The sequence below is a fragment of the Alosa pseudoharengus genome, unplaced genomic scaffold, assembly GCF_046254945.1.
Source record: "Alosa pseudoharengus isolate Yale_2024_CS ecotype anadromous, Long Island Sound unplaced genomic scaffold, YU_APseudo_1.1 YU_APseudo_1.1_scf_12, whole genome shotgun sequence".
NCBI classification, from domain to species: domain Eukaryota; kingdom Metazoa; phylum Chordata; class Actinopteri; order Clupeiformes; family Clupeidae; genus Alosa; species Alosa pseudoharengus.
The window spans coordinates 18962619-18984154 of record NW_027468587.1 but is presented as its reverse complement, the minus strand read 5'-3'; the positions used below and the strand labels follow the sequence as shown (position 1 = coordinate 18984154).

The 21536-nt window shown below is 40.3% G+C and overlaps 1 protein-coding gene across 1 annotated transcript; it reads left to right on the top strand.

The window, feature by feature from the left end:
* The first annotated feature begins 162 nt into the window (after window positions 1-162).
* Window positions 163-19913, top strand: sema4aa (sema domain, immunoglobulin domain (Ig), transmembrane domain (TM) and short cytoplasmic domain, (semaphorin) 4Aa). The gene is made up of 14 exons (XM_076280373.1): window positions 163-484; window positions 1744-1898; window positions 13894-13959; window positions 14059-14157; window positions 14296-14389; window positions 14513-14635; window positions 14767-14897; window positions 15347-15528; window positions 16019-16154; window positions 16520-16709; window positions 16848-16963; window positions 17365-17528; window positions 17981-18051; window positions 18405-19913. The coding sequence occupies exons 1-14, from the start codon at window positions 373-375 to the stop codon at window positions 19040-19042; spliced, it is 2277 nt and encodes a 758-aa protein (XP_076136488.1). The 5' UTR covers window positions 163-372; the 3' UTR covers window positions 19043-19913.
* The last annotated feature ends 1623 nt before the right edge of the window (window positions 19914-21536 follow it).

Here is a 21536-nt window from a genome sequence, read left to right as displayed (position 1 = left end):
GTTCACCTCATAAATGATGGGCTTCAGTAAAAATATGTGAAAAAGTATGTGCCTTACAAAAAATAGCTTAAATGTCAATAGGTGTAGTCATCACTGAAACCTGTCACCACTCTCTGGTTGCCTGGCCTCCTGTGAATTACAAAAAAAAAAGTGCTCAACCATCTTCCTTCCTCATCTGATGCTATCGCAGTACCGCTCTACACTGCAGAGCAGTCTATAGACCCTCTATATAAACTTACCAGGCTCAGGATTGTGATAAACTACTACAAGTGCCATTCCTCAAATCGGTACAGTAACTTTAAGGTTTTTAAAACTTATCTCTAAAGTTTTTATCTGGAAGGAGCTGATTACGAGACTGGAGTTTGGTTCAGCATGGCTCATGTGGCCAAATTCTGGATGGCTGTAGTCATCGTGGGGCTCACGTGTATAACAGCATCCCATGGCAGACTTACTCCTCGTATCTCTTTCCCTATTGATGACAACGGTGAGTCAAGACCTTACCTATTGACATTATATAACATTTCTTGTTACATTTTTTAACTGAAAAGAGATGAGTAAAATGTGTGTCGTAGGTCAAAATGCAAAAGATAAAAGTACATAATACGGGCTGAAAGATGTGGAAATATTTGAAACTTCCCTTTAATGTGCTTTAATGCGATCTCTTGCAAAAGAGGTACTTTTACATAGAAAGTGGACATGGCAAAGGACCTACAGTAGAGTAGACTAGTTGTGGCTTCTTTCCCTCATCTGGAGTGGATGTGTCATTTGAAAGCTGTTCTCTCAAGAAAAAGATTTTTCTTTATCTGTGGGTGATGAAAGAATATGGCAGGATGCGTAGAACAGCAATGTAGATCAATGACTTTTCACTGTCAATGCTATTACCACCCCTTTAACATTGATAATAGTCCCTTTCTTACTTTGGACCTACCCAGAAAACCGCTACCCAAACAATTACTTGTTCATGTAATGCCACATTGCCCATACTTTTAAAAAAAGTTGAATGATGAATTATAGCCTCTCAAGCCTACTGCTCAGTAAAATGTACCCTGGACCATATGTGGACCAAAGGGAATATCCCCAACATAATGTCAGATGCTCACTATTGGTAGATAAGTTGTGTGCCAACTGCCAACATTACAAATTGCGGTCAGAGGTTTGTGCTTCGTTCTGTCACGACATGACTTAAAATGAGCTGAAACCACAAGGGCACTTGCACGATCCAGAAGAAGCAAAAGGATATACCCCATCTCCTGATGCCCAGAATATGCCAGTGGAACATGTCAAAAAGATGTCTCCACTGACCTGACTTTCTGTGTGTGTGTGTACTGTATGTTGGTGTTTCTCTGTGTGTCTGTCCTGTGATATTAGGTCAATGTCATTGTCAAAAACAAACAAATGATCTTCTTAACCACAGTTGCATCTGTAAGACACTTCCTACAAACATAGATGTGGTTTGAATGTTCTATAAATATAGATAGGGTTATGCTAGAGATCTGAACACGTTGCATGCACCCAATTCGTTTGCATGAGAAAAGGTAGCTGAACTGAGTGTGACTGCTGCACAAAAATTACATTTGTATTTCGTTAATGGAGATACTTCTGTCTTTCCATTTTCAGCCAAAACTTGCATTTGGCAAAAACCTGTGTTTTGACTGTCAAGAGCTATACTGTATATATTCATAATTTTTCACATGCCTCTCAAAAAGACTGAAAAACGTTGTGCTTTTGTTTCCTCTGCTACAGGAAGTTCTGTCAGAGTTACAGCTCATTTCTCTGATGTTGAAAATGCAACCACCCTATTGCTAAGTGACGATGGTGCCACTCTGTATGTGGGTGCACGTGATGCTGTCCTCACACTGAATGCACATCAGTCCGGAGTTCTAACTCTGAAACAAAAGGTGGGTATAAAATGGACAAACATCCTGTTTGAATGGAAAATGTCTGGCTCACTAAGATTTTCATCTGAATAAATAATGAAATTATTATTATTATAACAACCACCCTCCCCGACCCCCCCCCCCACGACACATACATAAATTTTTTATATAAAAAAATATAGCCTATAATTTAGTATGAAAAGTATTTATTTTAAAATATGAATTGCTTAAAAATACTGCTAATTTTATGCTGTTTAACAAATGTATACATTGTGCACTGTCGCTTTAAGACAGTCGCTTTAATTCACGTTTATTTCTCAATGATCTTCTGCCTGCTCCGCTATGGCTAGTGCTGTACCTACGGCTGGGCCCTCTCACAGTTTTTAAATGGTCAGTAGTGGGAACTACTGTTGCCTTCATGATTTCCTTTTAAAAGTTTCTTATAAGAAAGAGATATCAATTATTAACAATGACAAGCCAGCTGGAACCTACAGCTCTCTCTCGTGAGTGCAGACGAATTCCCAATCAGAGCCATATAAAGGTACCTTTATATGGCTCTGTTCCCAATTAAATGGATCGGATAATGTTCACGTTAGATCTGCTGCAAAGGAGATAACTAAGAGTTAACTTAGTTTAACATGATGTTATCTCTATTTAACATGATGTTTTGACATTGACATTGCAAACGTTCTCTAAGGAGAGTGAAAAGCAGTTTGCAGTAAGGCTATAACCAACGTCGTCTCTATCGCAGGGAAAAAATAGCGAGCAGCCTGATAACCAAATGAAATGCTCGGCGGGCCGGATGAAAATGCTCGGCGGGCCGGAGTTATTAGTTCATAATCCAAATCAACCAATCCAAACAGGAATACAAGACTGGTAAAATCCAGAGAGCAAAAGTCAGATAGTAGTCAAAAACAAGACACATACTAGACTGACTGTCACAAGTGCTGGAAGCAGTACATCCTTTCTATGTGTTCTTATACTGCATCATTTTTTTAGCCTGGATGCCAGCTGAATTGAGCCCCGCCCACAACATTTGAGGTCGGGAAGTTCGGTCTGGACTTGTTCCGTTGTGGAGCAACTATGCACAAACCATAGCTGTTCGGAGTCACGGTTCGGACCAGAACTCGTGAACGGTTTTGTTCAGAGCTGAAAATGCAACTGTGTTTGACAGAGGACAGATGTAAGTTGCTAGTAACAAAATATTAGCTTTCAGTATGTCTTTGTTAGTGACATTTAAATACAAAGACTTAGTGTTTCATTCTTCCCGGTTCTTCCTAACAAAAACGCTGTTGCTAATAGGTAGTAGGGGTGTAACGGTACACAGAAGTCACGGTTCGGTTCATACCTCGGTTCGGACATCACGGTTCGGTACGAGTTCGGTACAATGGAGGGAAAAGCAAAACAAAAATGCAGAAAGCATTTTTGTTTTATTGTGCATGTCTCAGGCTGTACCACCTAGTGTCATACAGTCTCTTCCCTGAGCTATCTGCAACAGCCTGAAGTGTGTAAGATGTAGGCTAAACAGTACAATAAGTACCCAGACTCCATCTGTAACTTGTAAACAAAATAAGACAATCAGCTATAAAACTGAAAATAGGCCTACAGTATCTCTTATTTCTGAAAGTGCAAATTACATAGAAAAATAATTTTTAAAAATCCACTTAAGCAAGACCTTCAACATCTGTGTTTAGTTGTATATGGAAGGGTCTACAATTTGCCTCAATATTTTTCATTGTGTGTAAAGTAATAATCTAGCCTACTAACTGTGAAAATATCACACTATTTTGCCTTTTTAAAAAAAACGAAATTGCTCCTTTCATTTCATAAACAGACTACAACTAGAAGTCACGTGACTTTGCCCTTTGACGTTAACTCACCGTAGCATGGTTTGTTTATTAGCCTGGTTAGCGTTGTCACTTTATTTTACTGTCTATGCACTTAACACTACCAGCTCCTCATGTGAGAAGTTACAAGTTACCCCAACATAAAGGTAATTACCACGCCATTTACATAGCTTTCTGTCATTACGAAATCATTTAATTTAAGCCATAGGTTTTGGCCCTATTTGTATGTGTATCCAAAGGCTGCTGAAGCGCAGGGGAAGTTTTTTTCCCCCTCGTTTCAGTGATTGGTAGCCTACATCATCTGGGTGATGGCTTCGAATATGTGTAGCATTTTTTCCACTCACATACCCAACAACTGCTGAACAACGCCGACACAGTTTCATCTTATCCACCACTCTTTCGCCTGTACTAACGTTACTGTAACTGAAGTTCTCAAACTTGCGATCTTAAAGAGACCAGCGGATCCTCTAACTCTTGTGGGTCTAACCTTAGTGCTGCTAATGACTGACGGACTCGACTGACGACCTACAGATTAGCGTTAGGTGTCGCTAAAGAACTCCCGTAACTCTCGCTACTTAACAGTAATTGCGCATGACATTAATTAATCCGCACACGAGTTTTATGTATTTTTATACCGTGTATTCTCCGTGTAAATTCATGCACCGAACCGTGACGCCCGTACCGTTTCGGTTCAATACGAATACATGAACCGTTACACCCCTAATAGGTAGACATTTAGATTTTGCCATCACATCTGTTGTACAAGATATTGACAAGGCAATAACCAGAAAACTCCAAGCGATGCTGGGTAACATCACTTCTGTTGACTCAACAGAGAGCTAGCTCGCTACTTCATCCCCCTACCTCCCGTGCTGCTCCCATGCAATTGAAACTCCTAAACGCACATCTCTTCTGTGATTTGCTTGAACAGTTTGTTATGTTTTTATGGGCTAGGTTTGCCTAGGTTGTTTTTGTTGCCGTTTTTGGAGCCTGGGCTGTCCACAGAGATCGCTTTTTTTTTTTTTTTTACAGTGTATTCAGGACACAGACAGCTAGCGGTTGGTTAGGTGATGTTTGCAGTAAGTGACATAAAATGTTTTAGCCTAAAGAACGCGTGGCATCGCTTAGAGCACCGTTAATGCATTTGTGGAGAAGAAGAACCCCTGTATCGGTTGAAACACGCACCATAATCACATCCCAATGGAGCAGTAGCCTATATCAGACTCAAATTCATGTCTAATGAGTATGACGACGTCAGGATATCATTTGGTGGGAGTCCTGCTTGTGTCTAAACTAAACTGTTTAGTACTGACAGTAGGCCTACTAAATTTACATCACCTATTACATAACATAACATATCATAACATAGCCTATTAAGGGACTGTACGATATTTACGGGGGGGGGGGGGGCCCCGAGGAAAACTAGATGTACCGCATAGCGGTACAAAATATGACCGCCGCTCAGTCCTGTACATCCGTTCCGCGAAAATAAATCACACTTCAATTTGTCTCCATATTTTACTCCATCCCCCACTCTTGAAACTTTTGTGTATGCTTGTTTGGCATGCCTGAGTGTGTGTGTGCGGCTGCACAGAAAGTAGCCTACTGGTGCTGAAAAGGTGAATAGATTGTAGAATAGCCAAAGAAGATGTAGCATTGTTATAAAACCTTTAAAATCTCTAAACAATCCTAAGTAGGGCAGTTCATCACAGTTCATCCATTGCAACTGGATTGATGAAAGGTCACTTACACCTGTAGGCTACATTGTATTTGGGAAAAGCAAAAGGTATCAGCATAATGTTATTTATTTATTTATTTATTTGTTTATTTATTTATTTACAAAAACATCTCTGTCAGTTCCATGCCGTTTTCAACAGCTATCAAAAACAAAGGTCATTTTTGGATGGATGGATTTTTTTGTGAATGTTTCTTCTTCTACATACGATTTTAGTCATCTTTAGTTCATGTAATAGCCTACTTTATTGTCAATGCACACATTAAGTAACAGTAGTCTGAAACGTTATTGTTAATGCACAAATTAAGTAACAGTAGTCTGAAACGTTATTGTTAATGCACAAATTAAGTAACAGTAGTCTGAAACGAAATGCTGTTTTACATCTAGTGGTGCAAATAACTGACATGTCCAAATGGGCCTTGATGAAATGCGTCGCTAGACTGTTCATACACATTTTAACGGGCCAAAGTTGAAGAGCTGTTGTCCGTTATTGTTCGTGCAAATATAGGCTGATTCATGTTCCCTTGCATTGTGTAACTGAGGTCCATGGCTAGTCTGGCTGTCACCAGACCAAACTCAATCTTTTAAGAAATCAAAAAATAAATTGCAGGCAGATCAGGCTGGGTTCACCAAGCCTAGTCCATAGCACCCGATATTGTTCACGCTCTGGCTATTCTAAATGCAAAAATGCATCAGGGAGTTATGACAAAACTGTAACTAACAAACTAGATCCAAATAGAAAGCTGTTAGCTTCCCTAAGCTACAGGTAGGCTTATAAGGTATGCCTATTTACAACATAAATTGTTAATAGTCTATGCTGGCGACACAAATAAAATCTCCTTTGGAAACCAATGGCTTACGCCTTACAGCGGACTTAAATTGCCATATCGTGGCGAAAAGTTGTAATAAAATTCAGGCAGCTCCATGAGTCAAGGAAAGCGCGAATGAAGTAGCCACTTCTAAATGGGACCCACTAGCCTACACAGTAGCTTAAGGTGTGTTGCTAAAGCAGCCATAATGAAATGAAGGTGTCATTGTTTGGATACTTCACACACACGTGCTTTTTAATTTCACAGACTACAACCAAGCTGGAATCAAAGCACATCGATTCCCCTCTCACACCCTGCACGCATTTCAAACAAAATAAACAGGCGTCTCAGTCTCACGCATGTATAGGCAAAACTCTATCAGACCGGTGTAACGTTGGTAAATCTTCCATTGCACAGAATGATTTTTGTAGCACGTGCAACAAATGACAGTCGAAAGATACAATTACAGTGCTGCTATCAATTTGCTTGGTATAACCGCATTTATAGTTTTCTACAAATGCAATCAATCAAATTGGCCTCCATCACTCAACCAACGCTAACGGTAACATTGCCTAGGTCCTTATTGATATTATAAGATTAACGTACCTGCAGTAAAAACCAAGCATGTCCGATAAACATCCTCAGATTTATTTTGGCTTCAAGAAGAAATGGGAATTACATTTCATGTGAACATCATCCTATCCTTATTAGACGTTCTCTGCGGTAAACTATAGTCCTTGTAGGAAGCGTCCATTGTTATTCCAACCCACGTTTAACTTCCAACAAAATTACGTCTCACTGCAACGATGCGCCATCTAGTGGACAAACGACTACTTATCGCCAATACTGGAAATGCAGCCATGATGATGATGATGAATATTTATTTTGGCTTTCTTTTAATCCTACTGAATTTGTAATTATGTATCGGCCGTTGTAATACCGATAGTATGTGGGTGCCTGTGTGTGTGTGCATGTGTATATGTGTGCACCGCCATCTACAGGCCAATGAGTGTACAGTCACTAAATGTTATGGTTATGGTTATGGTTATGGTTATGGATTTAGCAGACGCCTTTGTCCAAAGCGACATATAAATACAAAACAACATAATAATATTTAAAAATGAACAGGGAACAGATTAAAATCTAGGTCAAATATAGTAAGGAGAATAGTTGTAGTACACAATAATATCAATTCAATCAATAGCCTAATAAAAAAGCAATGTAAAAAAGGGGAAAGGCAATAATAAAACAATAATGTCAATTCAATCAATAATATAAAAACAATAACATGCTAAGACTACATTAAGGAGAATATCAATAATAAACAATAATGTCAAATTAATTAACAGCCCAATTAAAATAAAACAACATTATATAAACCATAACACATAAGCGCTTAAACAACTAAGTATATGTTGAATAGGAATGTCTTTAGACCCCTCTTAAACGACCCAAAACTACCACAGGAACGGAGAGCACTGGGCAGTTCATTCCACCAACATGGAACCACTGAAGAAAAGAGTCTGGAATTAGACCCAGTTTTTATGACTGGTCGACACAACATACGCTCACCAGAAGACCGCAGTGGGCGGTTGGGGATGTAAGGCTTGATTATTGAATTAAAATAACTAGGAGCAGATCTAGTTAGTGTCCTATAGGCCAAAGTGAGAGATTTAAATTTAATTCTGGCTACTATAGGGAGCCAATGGAGAGTAACTAGGAGAGGAGTTACATGTGTCCTCTTTGGCTGATTGAAGACCAGGCGTGCTCCAGCATTTTGAATCAGCTGTAATGATCTTGTTACACAAGCGGGTAAGCCAGCTAATAGTGAATTACAATAGTCCAGCTTAGAGATGACCATGGTCTGAACAAGAAGTTGTGTGGAATCTTGTGTCAGATAAGGTCTGATCTTCCTAATGTTGTAAAGCATAAACCGGCATGATTTTGCAATAGAAGCTATATGCTCAGAGAAGTTAAGTCGGTCATCAATTACAACGCCCAAGTTTCGTGCCGATCTAGTTGGGGTCAGTGAAGTTGAGTCAAGCTGGATGTTAATCTGTTGGGGAATAGCTGTTTTAGCTGGAAACACCAAAAACTCTGTTTTTGAGAGATTAAGCTGAAGGTGCCGATCTTTCATCCAGGCTGAAATATCCTTAAGGCATGCAGAAATCCGGTGGGAAACACTAGAGTCATCAGGTGGGAAAGACAGGTAAAGTTGAGTGTCGTCTGCATAACAGTGATAGTCAAATCCATGGGAGCGAATGGTATCACCTAAGGAAGTGGTGTAAATAGAGAAAAGCAAGGGTCCTAATACTGATCCCTGAGGCACACCTGTGGTGAGGGCATGAGACTTAGATACCTGTCCCTGCCAAGACACGTTGAAAGAACGCCCTTTAAGGTAAGATTCAAACCAGTCAAGAGCTTTTCCAGAAATTCCCAGTTCAGATAGTATAGATAGGAGAATGTCATGGTTAACAGTATCAAAGGCTGCAGATAAATCTAGTAGAATTAATACTGATGACTGAGCAGAGGACTTAGCTACTCTCAATGCTTCAGTCACAGACAGAAGAGCAGTTTCAGTAGAATGACCACTCTTGAAACCAGACTGCATAGGGTCTAGTAGATTATTCTGATGAAGAAAGTCACAAACTTGCTTGAAGACCACTTTCTCCAAAACCTTTGACAAGAAAGGAAGAAGGGAGACAGGTCTGTAGTTCTTCACCTCAGTTGGATTAAGTGTACTTTTCTTTAGCAGAGGTGTAACCCTAGCCTGTTTAAAAGAATAAGGAACTATTCCAGAACTGAGAGAAGCATTAAATACATGTGTGACTGCTGGTAGAACAGCGGGTGAGATAGACTGTAGAAGAGTGGACGGGACAGGATCTAATGGGCATGTTGTTGGACGACATCGCTGAAGCAATTGAGAGACTGCTTCCTCATCAAGAGGAGAGAAAGAGTCAAATGATGGGGTCATACTAACACAAGGCAAAGCCCTCCTTATAGGAGCATCAAACTGAGCACTTATTTTAGCAACTTTTTCAGTGAAAAATGTTGCAAAGTCATTTGCTGACAGTGAAGTAGTTGATGGTGGTGGTGGAGGATTGAGGAGAGATTTGAAAGTAGAAAAAAGTTGTCTACTGTCAGTGGCGCTCTCAATCTTGCTTTGATAGAATGCCTTTTTTGCAAGTGTAACAGTGGATGAAAAGGATGACAGCAAAGACTGGTAGTTACTAAGATCATTTACATCTTTGGATTTACGCCATTTCCTCTCAGCAGCTCTAAGTTCCTTTCGTACTGAGACTATACTGTTCGTCAGCCATGGATGGCGAGGTTTAGAACGAGTAGGTCTTGAGGAAAGAGGACATGCTGCATTCAGACAAGATGCCAGTGTAGAGCAGAGAGTCTTTGTAGCGTCATTAACCTCAAGTGTCAAGAATGAGCTAGGAGTAGGTAAAGCAGATGTTACTAATGTTGCAAAATGGTCACTTGAGAGGCTTCTGAGATTACGCCGGAACGAAATTATCGGAGGAGGAGCTGCTGGGTTATCCAGGAGACGCACAGAGAATCTGATAAAGTGATGATCCGATACATGTAATGGATTAACCAAAACGTTGTCTGTATTACAGTTACGTACCAGAATTAAATCAAGATCTTTACCAGCCTTGTGAGTAGGAGGACTGTGGACACGTGTGATATTAAATGAGGAGAGTAAGGACAGGAAGTCAATTGCAGACGAGTTATCCAAATGAATATTAAAATCGCCAAGGATTAATAATGGGCATGCATCCATTGGAATAGCAGACAGTAGAATGTCCAACTCGTTCACAAAGTTCCCAAGTTGTCCTGGAGGGCGATAAATAACCACCAAGTATAATTTGTATGGTTCAGTTATCATGATGGCATGATATTCAAACGAGTTGTGGACCTGAGCAGGCAGCAACTGTGTAAACCTCCAATCATCAGAGACGAGAAAGCCTGTCCCGCCTCCTCTACCAGACGAACGACTGGTATGCGAAAAAGCATAACTGGTCGACAACGCTGCAGGCGTGGCAGTATTCTCCGGCCTAATCCACGTCTCTGTAAGCGCAAGCAATTGAAGAGATAACTGTGAGGCCAGAGCAGGAATGAAGTCCGCTTTATTCACTGCAGATTGGCAATTCCACAACCCTACAGAAAAAGTAGGACAAGCCTGCTGAACTGATTGTTGCCTTTCAACACCAGTACGCTTATTAACCTGACCGGATACAGGGATATGTTGAAGGCACATTATTAGAAGGATTGTCAGCTAACAAGACAATTGTGAGACAAGAGTGAAACTTATCTGAGAGGTGCCTTGCTTGTGTCCTTGCTCGGTGGACTCGTCGCAGGTAGACTCGATTCGTCTTGACACGAGTAAGTCTTCACACGAGGACGGCTGCACACGAGCGCTGACGCCTCCACTGACGCTCCAGCACAATAACCACTTTAAATGCTAGTCCTAATTGATCACGCGGAAAACCACCCCCTCTAAAAACTCACGACACCAAGGCCAGTCTAAGCGCAATTAAACAGACAGCCGTAATGAAAACAATATCAACTACCACTACCCACTACGGCTAATAACTAGTTTACCAACTTGTAACTATGACAACTACATAAACAAATCCCTTAACAACACGAGACTCCCATACAATTAAAACTTACAGCAAGTGCGGACGCAGCTCCAGAAAAAAACCAGTTGAGTTCAGTAAAGCTAACGTTAACAATCTACTTAGTCCAGCTACACTTAAAAACACCACCTCCTCTAAAAACTCACGACACCAAGGCCAGTCTAAGCGCAATTAAACAGACAGCCGTAATGAAAACAATATCAACTACCACTACCCACTACGGCTAATAACTAGTTTACCAACTTGTAACTATGACAACTACATAAACAAATCCCTTAACAACACGAGACTCCCATACAATTAAAACTTACAGCAAGTGCGGACGCAGCTCCAGAAAAAAACCAGTTGAGTTCAGTAAAGCTAACGTTAACAATCTACTTAGTCCAGCTACACTTAAAAACACCACCCCCTCTAAAAACTCACGACACCAAGGCCAGTCTAAGCGCAATTAAACAGACAGCCGTAATGAAAACAATATCAACTACCACTACCCACTACGGCTAATAACTAGTTTACCAACTTGTAACTATGACAACTACATAACACGAGACTCCCATACAATTAAAACGTACAGCAAGTGCGGACGCAGCTCCAGAAAAAAACCAGTTGAGTTCAGTAAAGCTAACGTTAACAATCTACTTAGTCCAGCTACACTTAAAAACACCACCCCCTCTAAAAACTCACGACACCAAGGCCAGTCTAAGCGCAATTAAACAGACAGCCGTAATGAAAACAATATCAACTACCACTACCCACTACGGCTAATAACTAGTTTACCAACTTGTAACTATGACAACTACATAAACAAATCCCTTAACAACACGAGACTCCCATACAATTAAAACTTACAGCAAGTGCGGACGCAGCTCCAGAAAAAAACCAGTTGAGTTCAGTAAAGCTAACGTTAACAATCTACTTAGTCCAGCTACACTTAAAAACACCACCCCCTCTAAAAACTCACGACACCAAGGCCAGTCTAAGCGCAATTAAACAGACAGCCGTAATGAAAACAATATCAACTACCACTACCCACTACGGCTAATAACTACACACAATCTATTTTTTAAAGACCCCCCCATGGATGAAATTCTACGAAACTTGGCATACCCCCAGAGAATGCCAGGTCAATCATACATATACAATTTGGTGCAGTTCTGAACATCTTAACTGAAGATAGAGGGAATAAAGCAGAATAATATAGCATTTTCATTTTTTACCGGGGGGGGTGCAAATCACAAATGAGTGATTATGGGCCAGATTGATGTGGGCCCTTGAGACCAACATACCATACCATAAAAGATTCTTCATCCTCGGTGCCACGGTTCAGGTAGTTATTTAGGAAAAACTGCTTTTTTTGCGGTTCGGGGGGCCCAGCACGGGGGGAGTGGACCCCTGGACGAAACAACATTTTTCCGTAAAAGTCTAGTGGGGCTACATACCCACCAAATTTCATGTGCCCCGGTGGTTCGGTGTCCCGGGTATCGTTGACCAAAAATTCAGGAAGTAGATGACGAAAAAAAAAAAAAAAAAAACTTTTGACAATCCCTATATGACCGCTTCGCTAGCGGCGGTCATAATTATTTTTTCCTGATCCATGATATTTTTTCCCCTGCTCAATGATCCGTTTTCGATATTTTAAAAGGTTTGTAGGCCAAAACATGATTCACGTCTCTTTGACAGAGTGGGCGAGTCCAAAAAGTCGCAACCCTACCTGAATCTCCCACAACTCTCCTCGTAAGCTTGCAGGTCACCCGCGGTTATTAGTCATAAACTAAATATTTTAATGATATTCGGGTCATTTGCGGGCGGGTCAGTTAAAATGAATTAAATATATATTTTCTACAAATAGGCCTACTTAAAATATCACGAGAAGGCTAGCATCAATACAGTAAAGCATCAATACAGTAAGTCAACAGTAAAGAAGCTGAAGACGCGAGTTAAAATAATAAAGACACCCCTTCAGGAAAAGCGATATAGGCTATGGGAAATATTGGGAAAAGTTCTTAAAGAAGATGACAGTATAGTACAAGTTATGGTCTATGTAGGCCTACTTCGTGCGAAGCCATTTAAAAGTATGACAGCTGAAACGGGCAGCCTGCAGGAATAAATCTTATGGCACAGACTACACAGCCGGCTCTCTACCGGTATGTATAGGTTCGCGCATGCATAAAAGTTACCTTAGTTCGTTGTGTTTGTGTCTTTAAACAGTTGGTGTGCTTTAGTAAAGCTTTGTGCTTCATTCAGCATTTTAAACCAGTTCTTACGCTAACGTTTAGACCAGCAATGTAGCCTATCTCTCTTGCCTAGGCTACCTTGCCTCCCCATTTCTATTTTCGAAAGAAGTATGTCCATGGCCAAATCTTATCCTAGTGTTCTAATCCTTGGTGGTTGCGTGCGTGCTTGCGCTCTTATTCTCATTCTCTCTCCTGCGCAAACATTATGTCCTGCATGCCTGCGTGTAGTTCTACTGCAAATAAATTAGTTTGTTTTACAGAAATGGACTACTGCATGCAGGCTATAACTAAAAGCACACATTTTGTAAATAAGCGGGTCGGATCGCGGGTCGGGTAATTTTGTCCTAATTAATTTTGTCCTAATTAATATTCGCGATCCGAGTTGCGGTCGGGTTGATTAAAATATCGGGCGACCGCGGGCCGCTTGTGACCAAACCCGCGCAACACTGGTTTGTAGCCCCGTGTGTGTGTATGTGTGCCGTTTTAACCTTGTAAACGTAATTTTTCGACCAGTTTTATTTGATTCACGTAGGGGGGAGGGCCTAGGAGAATTTTTTTGAGCCGGGGGGAGGCCCCTGGAAAAAAAAATTTGACCAGGGGGGAGGGCCAGGCAGAACATTTTTAACCCGATCGTCTGGCGACCGGCCCTCCCCGCTAAATATCGTACAGTCCCTAACAAACATGTTGTGTACTTGTCCTTATTGTGTGCATTATGATATCTTCTTATGTCTCTACGCCTCAGCTTGAATGGACACCACCTACAAAGGATGTTGCTAATTGCCAAAAGAAATTGGGTAGTAAAGACATGGTAATTTGCTCTTCTGTCAGCCAATATTATCACTTTTTTTAATAAGGTTCTAGAATTTCATCTAGCCATAAGAATGACGAAAACTATGTGTTCTCCCAGCTGAACTGCCACAACTATATCCCTGTGCTGGGACTTCTCAATGCTACCCATCTGTATGTGTGTGGGACCCATGCCTTCCAGCCTCAGGACACAGTCATTGTGAGACTCTTTATTCAACCTTGCACAGTATCCAACTTATGGTTTTATCTCTGCATTTGACAAGTCTGATTTTCGCTTTTGTTTCTTTATCTCTTTCTCTCCTCCCTTCTTCTTCTCTCTATCCCTCCCACCACCTAGGATATTGAAACGTTGACGCGTCTGAGAAAACCAGCAGTGGCCAAAGGTCACTGTCCATTCACTCCAGTGGAAAGAAATGCAGCCATTTCAGTTGGTGGGTAGATTAAGGCAAAGCAAAATAATAGCCAGCTAGTTTTCAGCTATGAATCCTCCTTCTCTGTGTTCTGGCTGACAATCCTCAGATAAGAAACCATTTTTCAACTCTGACCCCCCACAGATGGTGAGATGTATGTTGCTACGATCTCAGATTTTATGAGAAAGACACCAAGTGTATCACGTTTCCTTAGTAGAAATGGTCGAGTGGACGTGAGTCTTGACAACCCTGTGAAAGTTCTACAAGGTTTGTTTGAAGACCACCTCATAAAATAGCAGACAACATCAGCTTTTCCACATGGTGATGTTTTTACCTTCCAAATTGCCTGTGCTGCGGTCTCTCTCTCTCTCTCTTTCTCTCTCGGATTTCTATCTCAGAACCAACTTTCATCAGTTCATCTGCCATACCTGGTGACAAGAAGGTCTACTTTTTCTTCACTGAAATCGGTAATGAATACAACTTCATGAGCAACAAGCTGACTGTCTCTCGAGTGGCGCAGGTCTGCAAGGTGGGTGCCTGTTGTCTGCACTCAGATGTAATGTGGAAACACCTTCTCCCAAACTAAGATACTTAAGATGTACAATAATATTATCATATTAACATAATATGTCAATTTACAATACAAATGAACAATAAAAGGAATAAAGTAATAGATTAAGAAATGTAAAACTAAAGACTAAAAATACCATAACATGATCATAGTATTTACCATATGGTATTATTTTCTAGTGCTTATCTTAAGAATCCAAGTGATCTAGAGAAGTTGGTCCTGGAATATGAATATATGTTATGAGTGCTTTTCAAAGATTTGCTGCTATTTTGTAAAGATTTCCTGCTATTTTGGCCATGTATATTTTGAATGACATCTGTTCATATTTCATAGTGAACACATACTGTAATTAGTTGGAAATCATATTTAAAGCATAATTGAGTCTTGACTTGATGTCCATGTGGTAGGATGATGTTGGAGGGGAATATACCCTGCAGAAACGCTGGACTACCTTTGCTAAGGCTCAGCTTGTCTGCCAGCAAGAAAATGAGTTACCGTTTAACATCCTCCATGACATTGTGCCACTGCCTGCTTTGGAGGGAGACTACTCGGATGACCTCATGTTCTATGGCATCTTTAGATCTCAGTGGTCAGTTCCCCAGCTCAGATTAAAAGCATCATTATGTCACGCCAGTATAATTCTGTAGCCTTGTATTGTAAAACTGACATCTGCCATTGACATCCATACTTTTGGTGCTGGGTACAACAGACAAATATAAAAAACATTGTGTGTGTGTGTGTATATATATATATATATATATATACACAGCTCTGGAAAAAACAGAACATTTTTGACATTTGACATTTTTCTGATGTCATACTACGGTGACATTCGAGTTGACGGTCATATTCAAATTTGTAGCGATCTCTTAATTTTGATCGCCAACTCAGCAGCCGTTGGCTGAGTTGTATATATATATTATGGACTACATTTAGCCTACTCTCATACAGTCTAGTTTCCTGTAATGAAAGCAACTTCTGGACAGCATTGACTATTATATAGAATATACAGTCAATGGTGGACAGAGAATGATACAGATTCTCTACAGTAAAATGATCCCCTGGGTCTTTCTCGTCAGGTCCCTGACTTCAGGAGTGTCTGCAGTGTGTGCTTTTAAGCTGCAGGACATAAAGGCTGCCTTCTCAGGGAACTACAGGAAATGGAGCAGTGATAGATATACTCCTCAAACTGAAAAAAAAGTTCAGTTTGGAAAGGTGAGAGGACACAATCAATGCCATACATATGATGCTAAAAGATAAATAAATTAAATCTAAAATAAAATGTCGCTTACATTATAGATGGCATTATAGTTTACATATATAGTGCATTTACTCTGTATTACAGGTGGTCTTTTTAGATCTTGCAAATGCCTTTTTGATCAGTGCCTTACAGTAAATAGGAGCTCAAATTGTGCATTGTTGTTGAATCTTACAGCATGTTGTGTAATGAGAAATAGGCTTGGTTATTGATCGGCCGCCGTGGGAAATCCCCTACCAATAGCACATTTCCGTGTATGTCGGAAATTACATGCTTCCAAATAATATTATGTTTTTTGTTTTGTTTTGTTTTGTTTTGTTAGTGTGGCTTGGCAAAGAACAACACTCAGAACTTGGAATTGGTGAAAGATTCTTTTCTGACTGAGAAGAATGTGCAGACGATGGACAATAGAATGGTTCTTTTATCTCCAGACCAGACATACAGTCGTGTAGTGGGTCAACAGACTCGGGCAGCCAATGGTCAAGCCTATACTGTCCTTTACTTACTCAGTGGTGTGTACAAACAGAAGAATATGATTGAAATTATGATTCCCGAAGTTAAAAGTTTATATTTTTATGTGATATACAGTAGATTTTATGTTGCATATATTTTGTACTTTCTTTAAATCCTTTTTAATTTATTTTTGTCAGAATCTGGATACCTTCACAAAGTGGTGCTGTTGAAAAGTGGTCCCCACATCATAGAGGAGATTCAAGTCTTCAGATCTCCACAAACAGTGAAAAACATCATTCTGTCAGCCTCCACAGTACGTTTCTGCTGCTACTTTGAATTTAGCTCATTTCATGCTGTATATTGCACAGACAATATGGAAATAGGTACCAAACTATTAAAGCAATACAATGTAGTTATTTTTCCTTACAATTAAAGCTTCAAACTAATTTTGAGGTAATCTCTCCAATGTGCGCCCAGAATGCACTATGTAACATTGTTGTCACAAGTACAGTAGGAGCATGACCCTTTTTGTTGGTTTTAGACAAATTTGGTACCCTCTTAGTGCTGAATGGGAACCCAATACGTTACTACATTGTGTTACTTTACTGTAAGTAAAGTCAGGTGTTCACCATTCTTTGAGTCCAGTTTGAAAGAATGCCTCTTAATCCTTTACCCTCATTCTTTTGTGGGTGTGGGTGTTTTTCTCTTCCTCAGGGTATGGTGTTTGTGGGATCACCTGAGGGAATATCTCAGGTCCCAGTGTCTAACTGCTCCTTTCATCAGACTTGTGCTGAATGTGTGTTGGCCAGAGATCCCTTCTGTGGGTGGGATCCCACCAAAGGAGTCTGTGTCAGGGTGTCCAACATCTCACTTGATGTGTGAGTTTCACCTAAACAAATTTGTCATCTATGCATAAGCCCAACTTTGTCTCAAAGCCTCAGATTCTACTTTTTGAAGTCATCCATTATATCCATCTAAAAGGCAACAAAAGTTAGGTCTAACATACACTTACCATGCACCTTTCCTCTCTTTCCTAATCTACCTCCTTCTACCACTTTCTGTCCTCCTACAACACTTGGACTAGTGTTTATATTGGCACTCTTATCCTTTGTAATAATAGTATTGACAGATGTAGAAGTAATTCCTAGCTAAGGTCTCCTCTGCACTGTAGCTAGAATATTATTCTCTTTCTGTAGCTGCTTTGAATAAAAGTGTCTCCTAAATTAATAAAATGTCTGCTAAATGAATAAATGTAAATGTAAGATCTGCCTGGACAATGTACTTTTCTGTTGTAGTGATATCTATAAATGCCTTCCTGTCATTTTTTTAGGCAACAAGATGTGGAACACGGAAATGCAACAGAACAATGTAAAACTATTGTTTCTGAGAAAGGTCCCAAAGGTATGTTTGCAACATTGTTTTAGTAGTGAAATTAGTAATTTCACATATAACCTGGAGAGGTGTGAAATTCTTAGTGCAATAGGTAGGGGATTTCCTACAGTGGCCAATCAACAACCAAGCCTATTTACGATCACCAAATTTTTGCTCTAATTTACTCACAGATTTTCATTATCTAAAAATGGACAATATTGTCAATGGTGTTATATCATATACTGTATATTGAATACATACATTGCATACATATATATTGTAACTATATTGTTATTACTACTAGAACATCATCTCCTGGAAACCAAAGCCAAAGCAAGCACACTTGGCCAAATAAGTCTGATTCTGATTGTAATCTTTTCCAGAAATTGAACTCTACCAGGAACTCAACAGACTGACAGTGCTACGCTGCCCAACACTCTCCAGCCAGTCCCTTCTCACCTGGAGGTTCTCCAACAACACTCTCCTGCCTCCCGCCATCTTCCTCCAGCCAGGAGACAACAGTCTGGTCTTCGCTGGCAGTCTGCTCACTGTTGGGCGTTATGTTTGCATGTCAGTGGAGCGAGGCTTTGAGCAGACGTTGGCCATCGTCTCAGTGAAACTGCGAATCTCAGAAAACAACCCCACGACCGTACACACCACATCGCAGTCAGGTAAACACACTCCGACTACAACGGCTGGGAAGACATCACCAACATCCGAGCAGAGCCCGGGCCACACTACCAGGACACGTACTTACAGTACAACTGGCCACACCGTTGTAACTCAGGAACCGAAGGGATATATCATCACCACGCAGATGGAGAACGAGGCTCTGAACTCAGCCGGTGAAGCCGTTTCCCTCAAGAGCTACCACGGGGAGCTGGTGGCTGTCTCAATCCTGCTGGCCATCTGTGTGCTGATGCTGGTTGGGCTCTTCTGGTGGCATCAGCGAAGTCTCCGCAGAGCCACTTTAGGCTTTGGGCAGGAGAAAGATCCATCTCTGGGGAAGGTGGACACTTGAGGATTAGGTGGGATGGGTGGTGAAAGGGTTAGTTTTATATAGACCCTTTCAAGAGAGTTCCATTATGAGCATCATAGTTGGCCCCACAAGGCTTCCGTTTTAACATTCCATATGTTATCTTAATGCAGAGGAAGTAGATTGGGAACCAAATAGAATGTTCAAGCATTGTTTTTGTTTTTATTGTTGAAAGGGTTAGTTTTATATACTGTATCAACAGAATTGATTGTACATTTCTGAATGCATAAGACAGGGAACACAGTGAAACCATTATTTTATCTTTTTCTATCTGCACTTTGATTGTGTTTTTTTGTGTGTTTTTTTGGGCAGAATGTTGTACTTATGATTCATTTCAATGTGGTGATACTGTGAACACATCCTGTAATTAAAGTAATTGATAAATTAATAGTCAGTTAAGAGTTAATAAAAAAATATGAGCATAATATGTATATATATTACAGTCACATTGTCTTCCATGGGGGTGTCACCAAGTTTTCAACATATTGTAGGTAATCAATCACATCGTGTATAGAGTCGGTATGCAGGCTTAACATAATGTTGGCAGAGTTACGACGGTTCGGTGTGAATTCCCTGCTACTTGAAAACAAAGAAGATGGATGTTTCTGTTGGCGAACTGCGTGACATGAGTTAAGCTTTTTTTTAAGTTGGCAAAAGTTTGAACAACTAGCCATCTAGCTCCGCTGGTGGGAAAATGTATGGGACTCATGAGTTGTAGCGCTATCCTATTGCGTGCAGAGGGAATTTGAAAGACAACCGTTTATCCCGCCCATCGGAATGAGCACTGCGAATGGTGAGTCCCCAGACCCTACATCTTGATGTGGGTCTGGCTCGTCAGGCTAGGTATCAGTAATTGGTAAGATATATCTTTCATATATTCAAGATATTAAAGGCACTCTAAGCAATCTTGTGTGGTTTCTAAGCTAAAACATTTTTTGTCACATACTGCAAACATTACCTCACCATCTGCTAGCTGCCTGTGCCCTGAATAAAAAAAATGCGGTCTCTGTGGACACCCCAGGCTCCAAAAACAGCAACAAGACTTAACTTGACTTAACAACTTGGTCCAGCCTGGACCATAAAACATGACAAACTGTTTCAGCCAATCACCGACAAGATGCACGTTTATGAGAGTTTCAATTGCACAGGAGGGAGAGGCAGGGCAGGCAGTCAGGCAGTACATTTAGGTCGGGAGCCAGGTCCACTCCTCGGGATGTTTTTTGCTACCTTTTTTTCACTATTATTTCCTATTATTTTATACCTTTGGCCATCACAAGTTAATAACGGCCACCCCCAACTCGGCCCCGTTTGGTCTCAGGGTCCAAAAAACACCCTTTTTGGGAAAAGCTTTTGGTGGAATGATGTAATTGTGAATATTAAGGTACTGCAGCTGCATAAATGGTCATATAACCCTACCATTTTGCATGGTGTATCCTGGAACTAGCAGAAAAAGGTTCTGGGGATTGCTGTCTTTTTGCTGTCAAATATCACCCTCAACATAACCCAAAGGACAAAAAAAATTCTGTCCGCCTGACAAATTGTCATCAAAAGTGATCATTGCAAGCATTTTATTAAACGTATCACTGCCTCAAATGTATATGAAAATCTCCCAAGTTTATAAGCTTCAATTTATGTCCAAGATGACCTTTCTATCTATAGAGGACTACAGCTGGTATGCCCAAAGTTCTCCACTGTACCTCAATTCAGAGAAAACAGAACTTTCAAGCATTCCATATGGGATTAAACATATTTTTTTGCATATAAACAATATTTTCAAAAAGAGTTGAGACTTGACTTATGTACCGCTATACAATATGAAGGGAATTGCATGACAAGTGAGTAATGTTATGCCCCAAAGTGGACTGGGATCAGGGTGCAACATACTGTAGGGTACAATCACGAAAAAGTCAATTAACCAAATGCGAGATTTATAAAGGTATTGTGGACAACACAAGGAATAAAGATGACTCTAGTGTGCAGTCTGTTATCAAAAAGCCAACCTTCAATAAACATTAGCAACCATGACAGTTTACAAAAAGAGACATGTATGTCAACAAATGTTTGTGTACAAAAGTATGTAAAAAGGTGTGTTTCTTCTACTCATTTTACTAACTAATGGAAATATCAAAGTAGATAACTCGTAAATCATGTCACTGAAAACATTGTGAAATATTCTACTTGAAGTGTCTGCCTGAGAAAAGAAAAGTGACTGCACTGGATGCTACTGTGTAGTTGTGTTAGGCAGTGGTTTTGGTGGGAATAGAGACATGCCAGGTGGGGCGTGATGAGCATTTGTGCCTCTCTTAATAATGCCTTTCTTTTTTGACAAGGAAGATCATAGATTCAAAACTGAATCTGATCCAGCAGACCAAAATGGGAAATGTAAAGTGGAACCAATGTGGGAAACTAATATATATATATTTCTTTTAAGTATTTTTGTTTTTAAAGTTTTTTGGCCTTTTCGCCTTTATTTAGATAG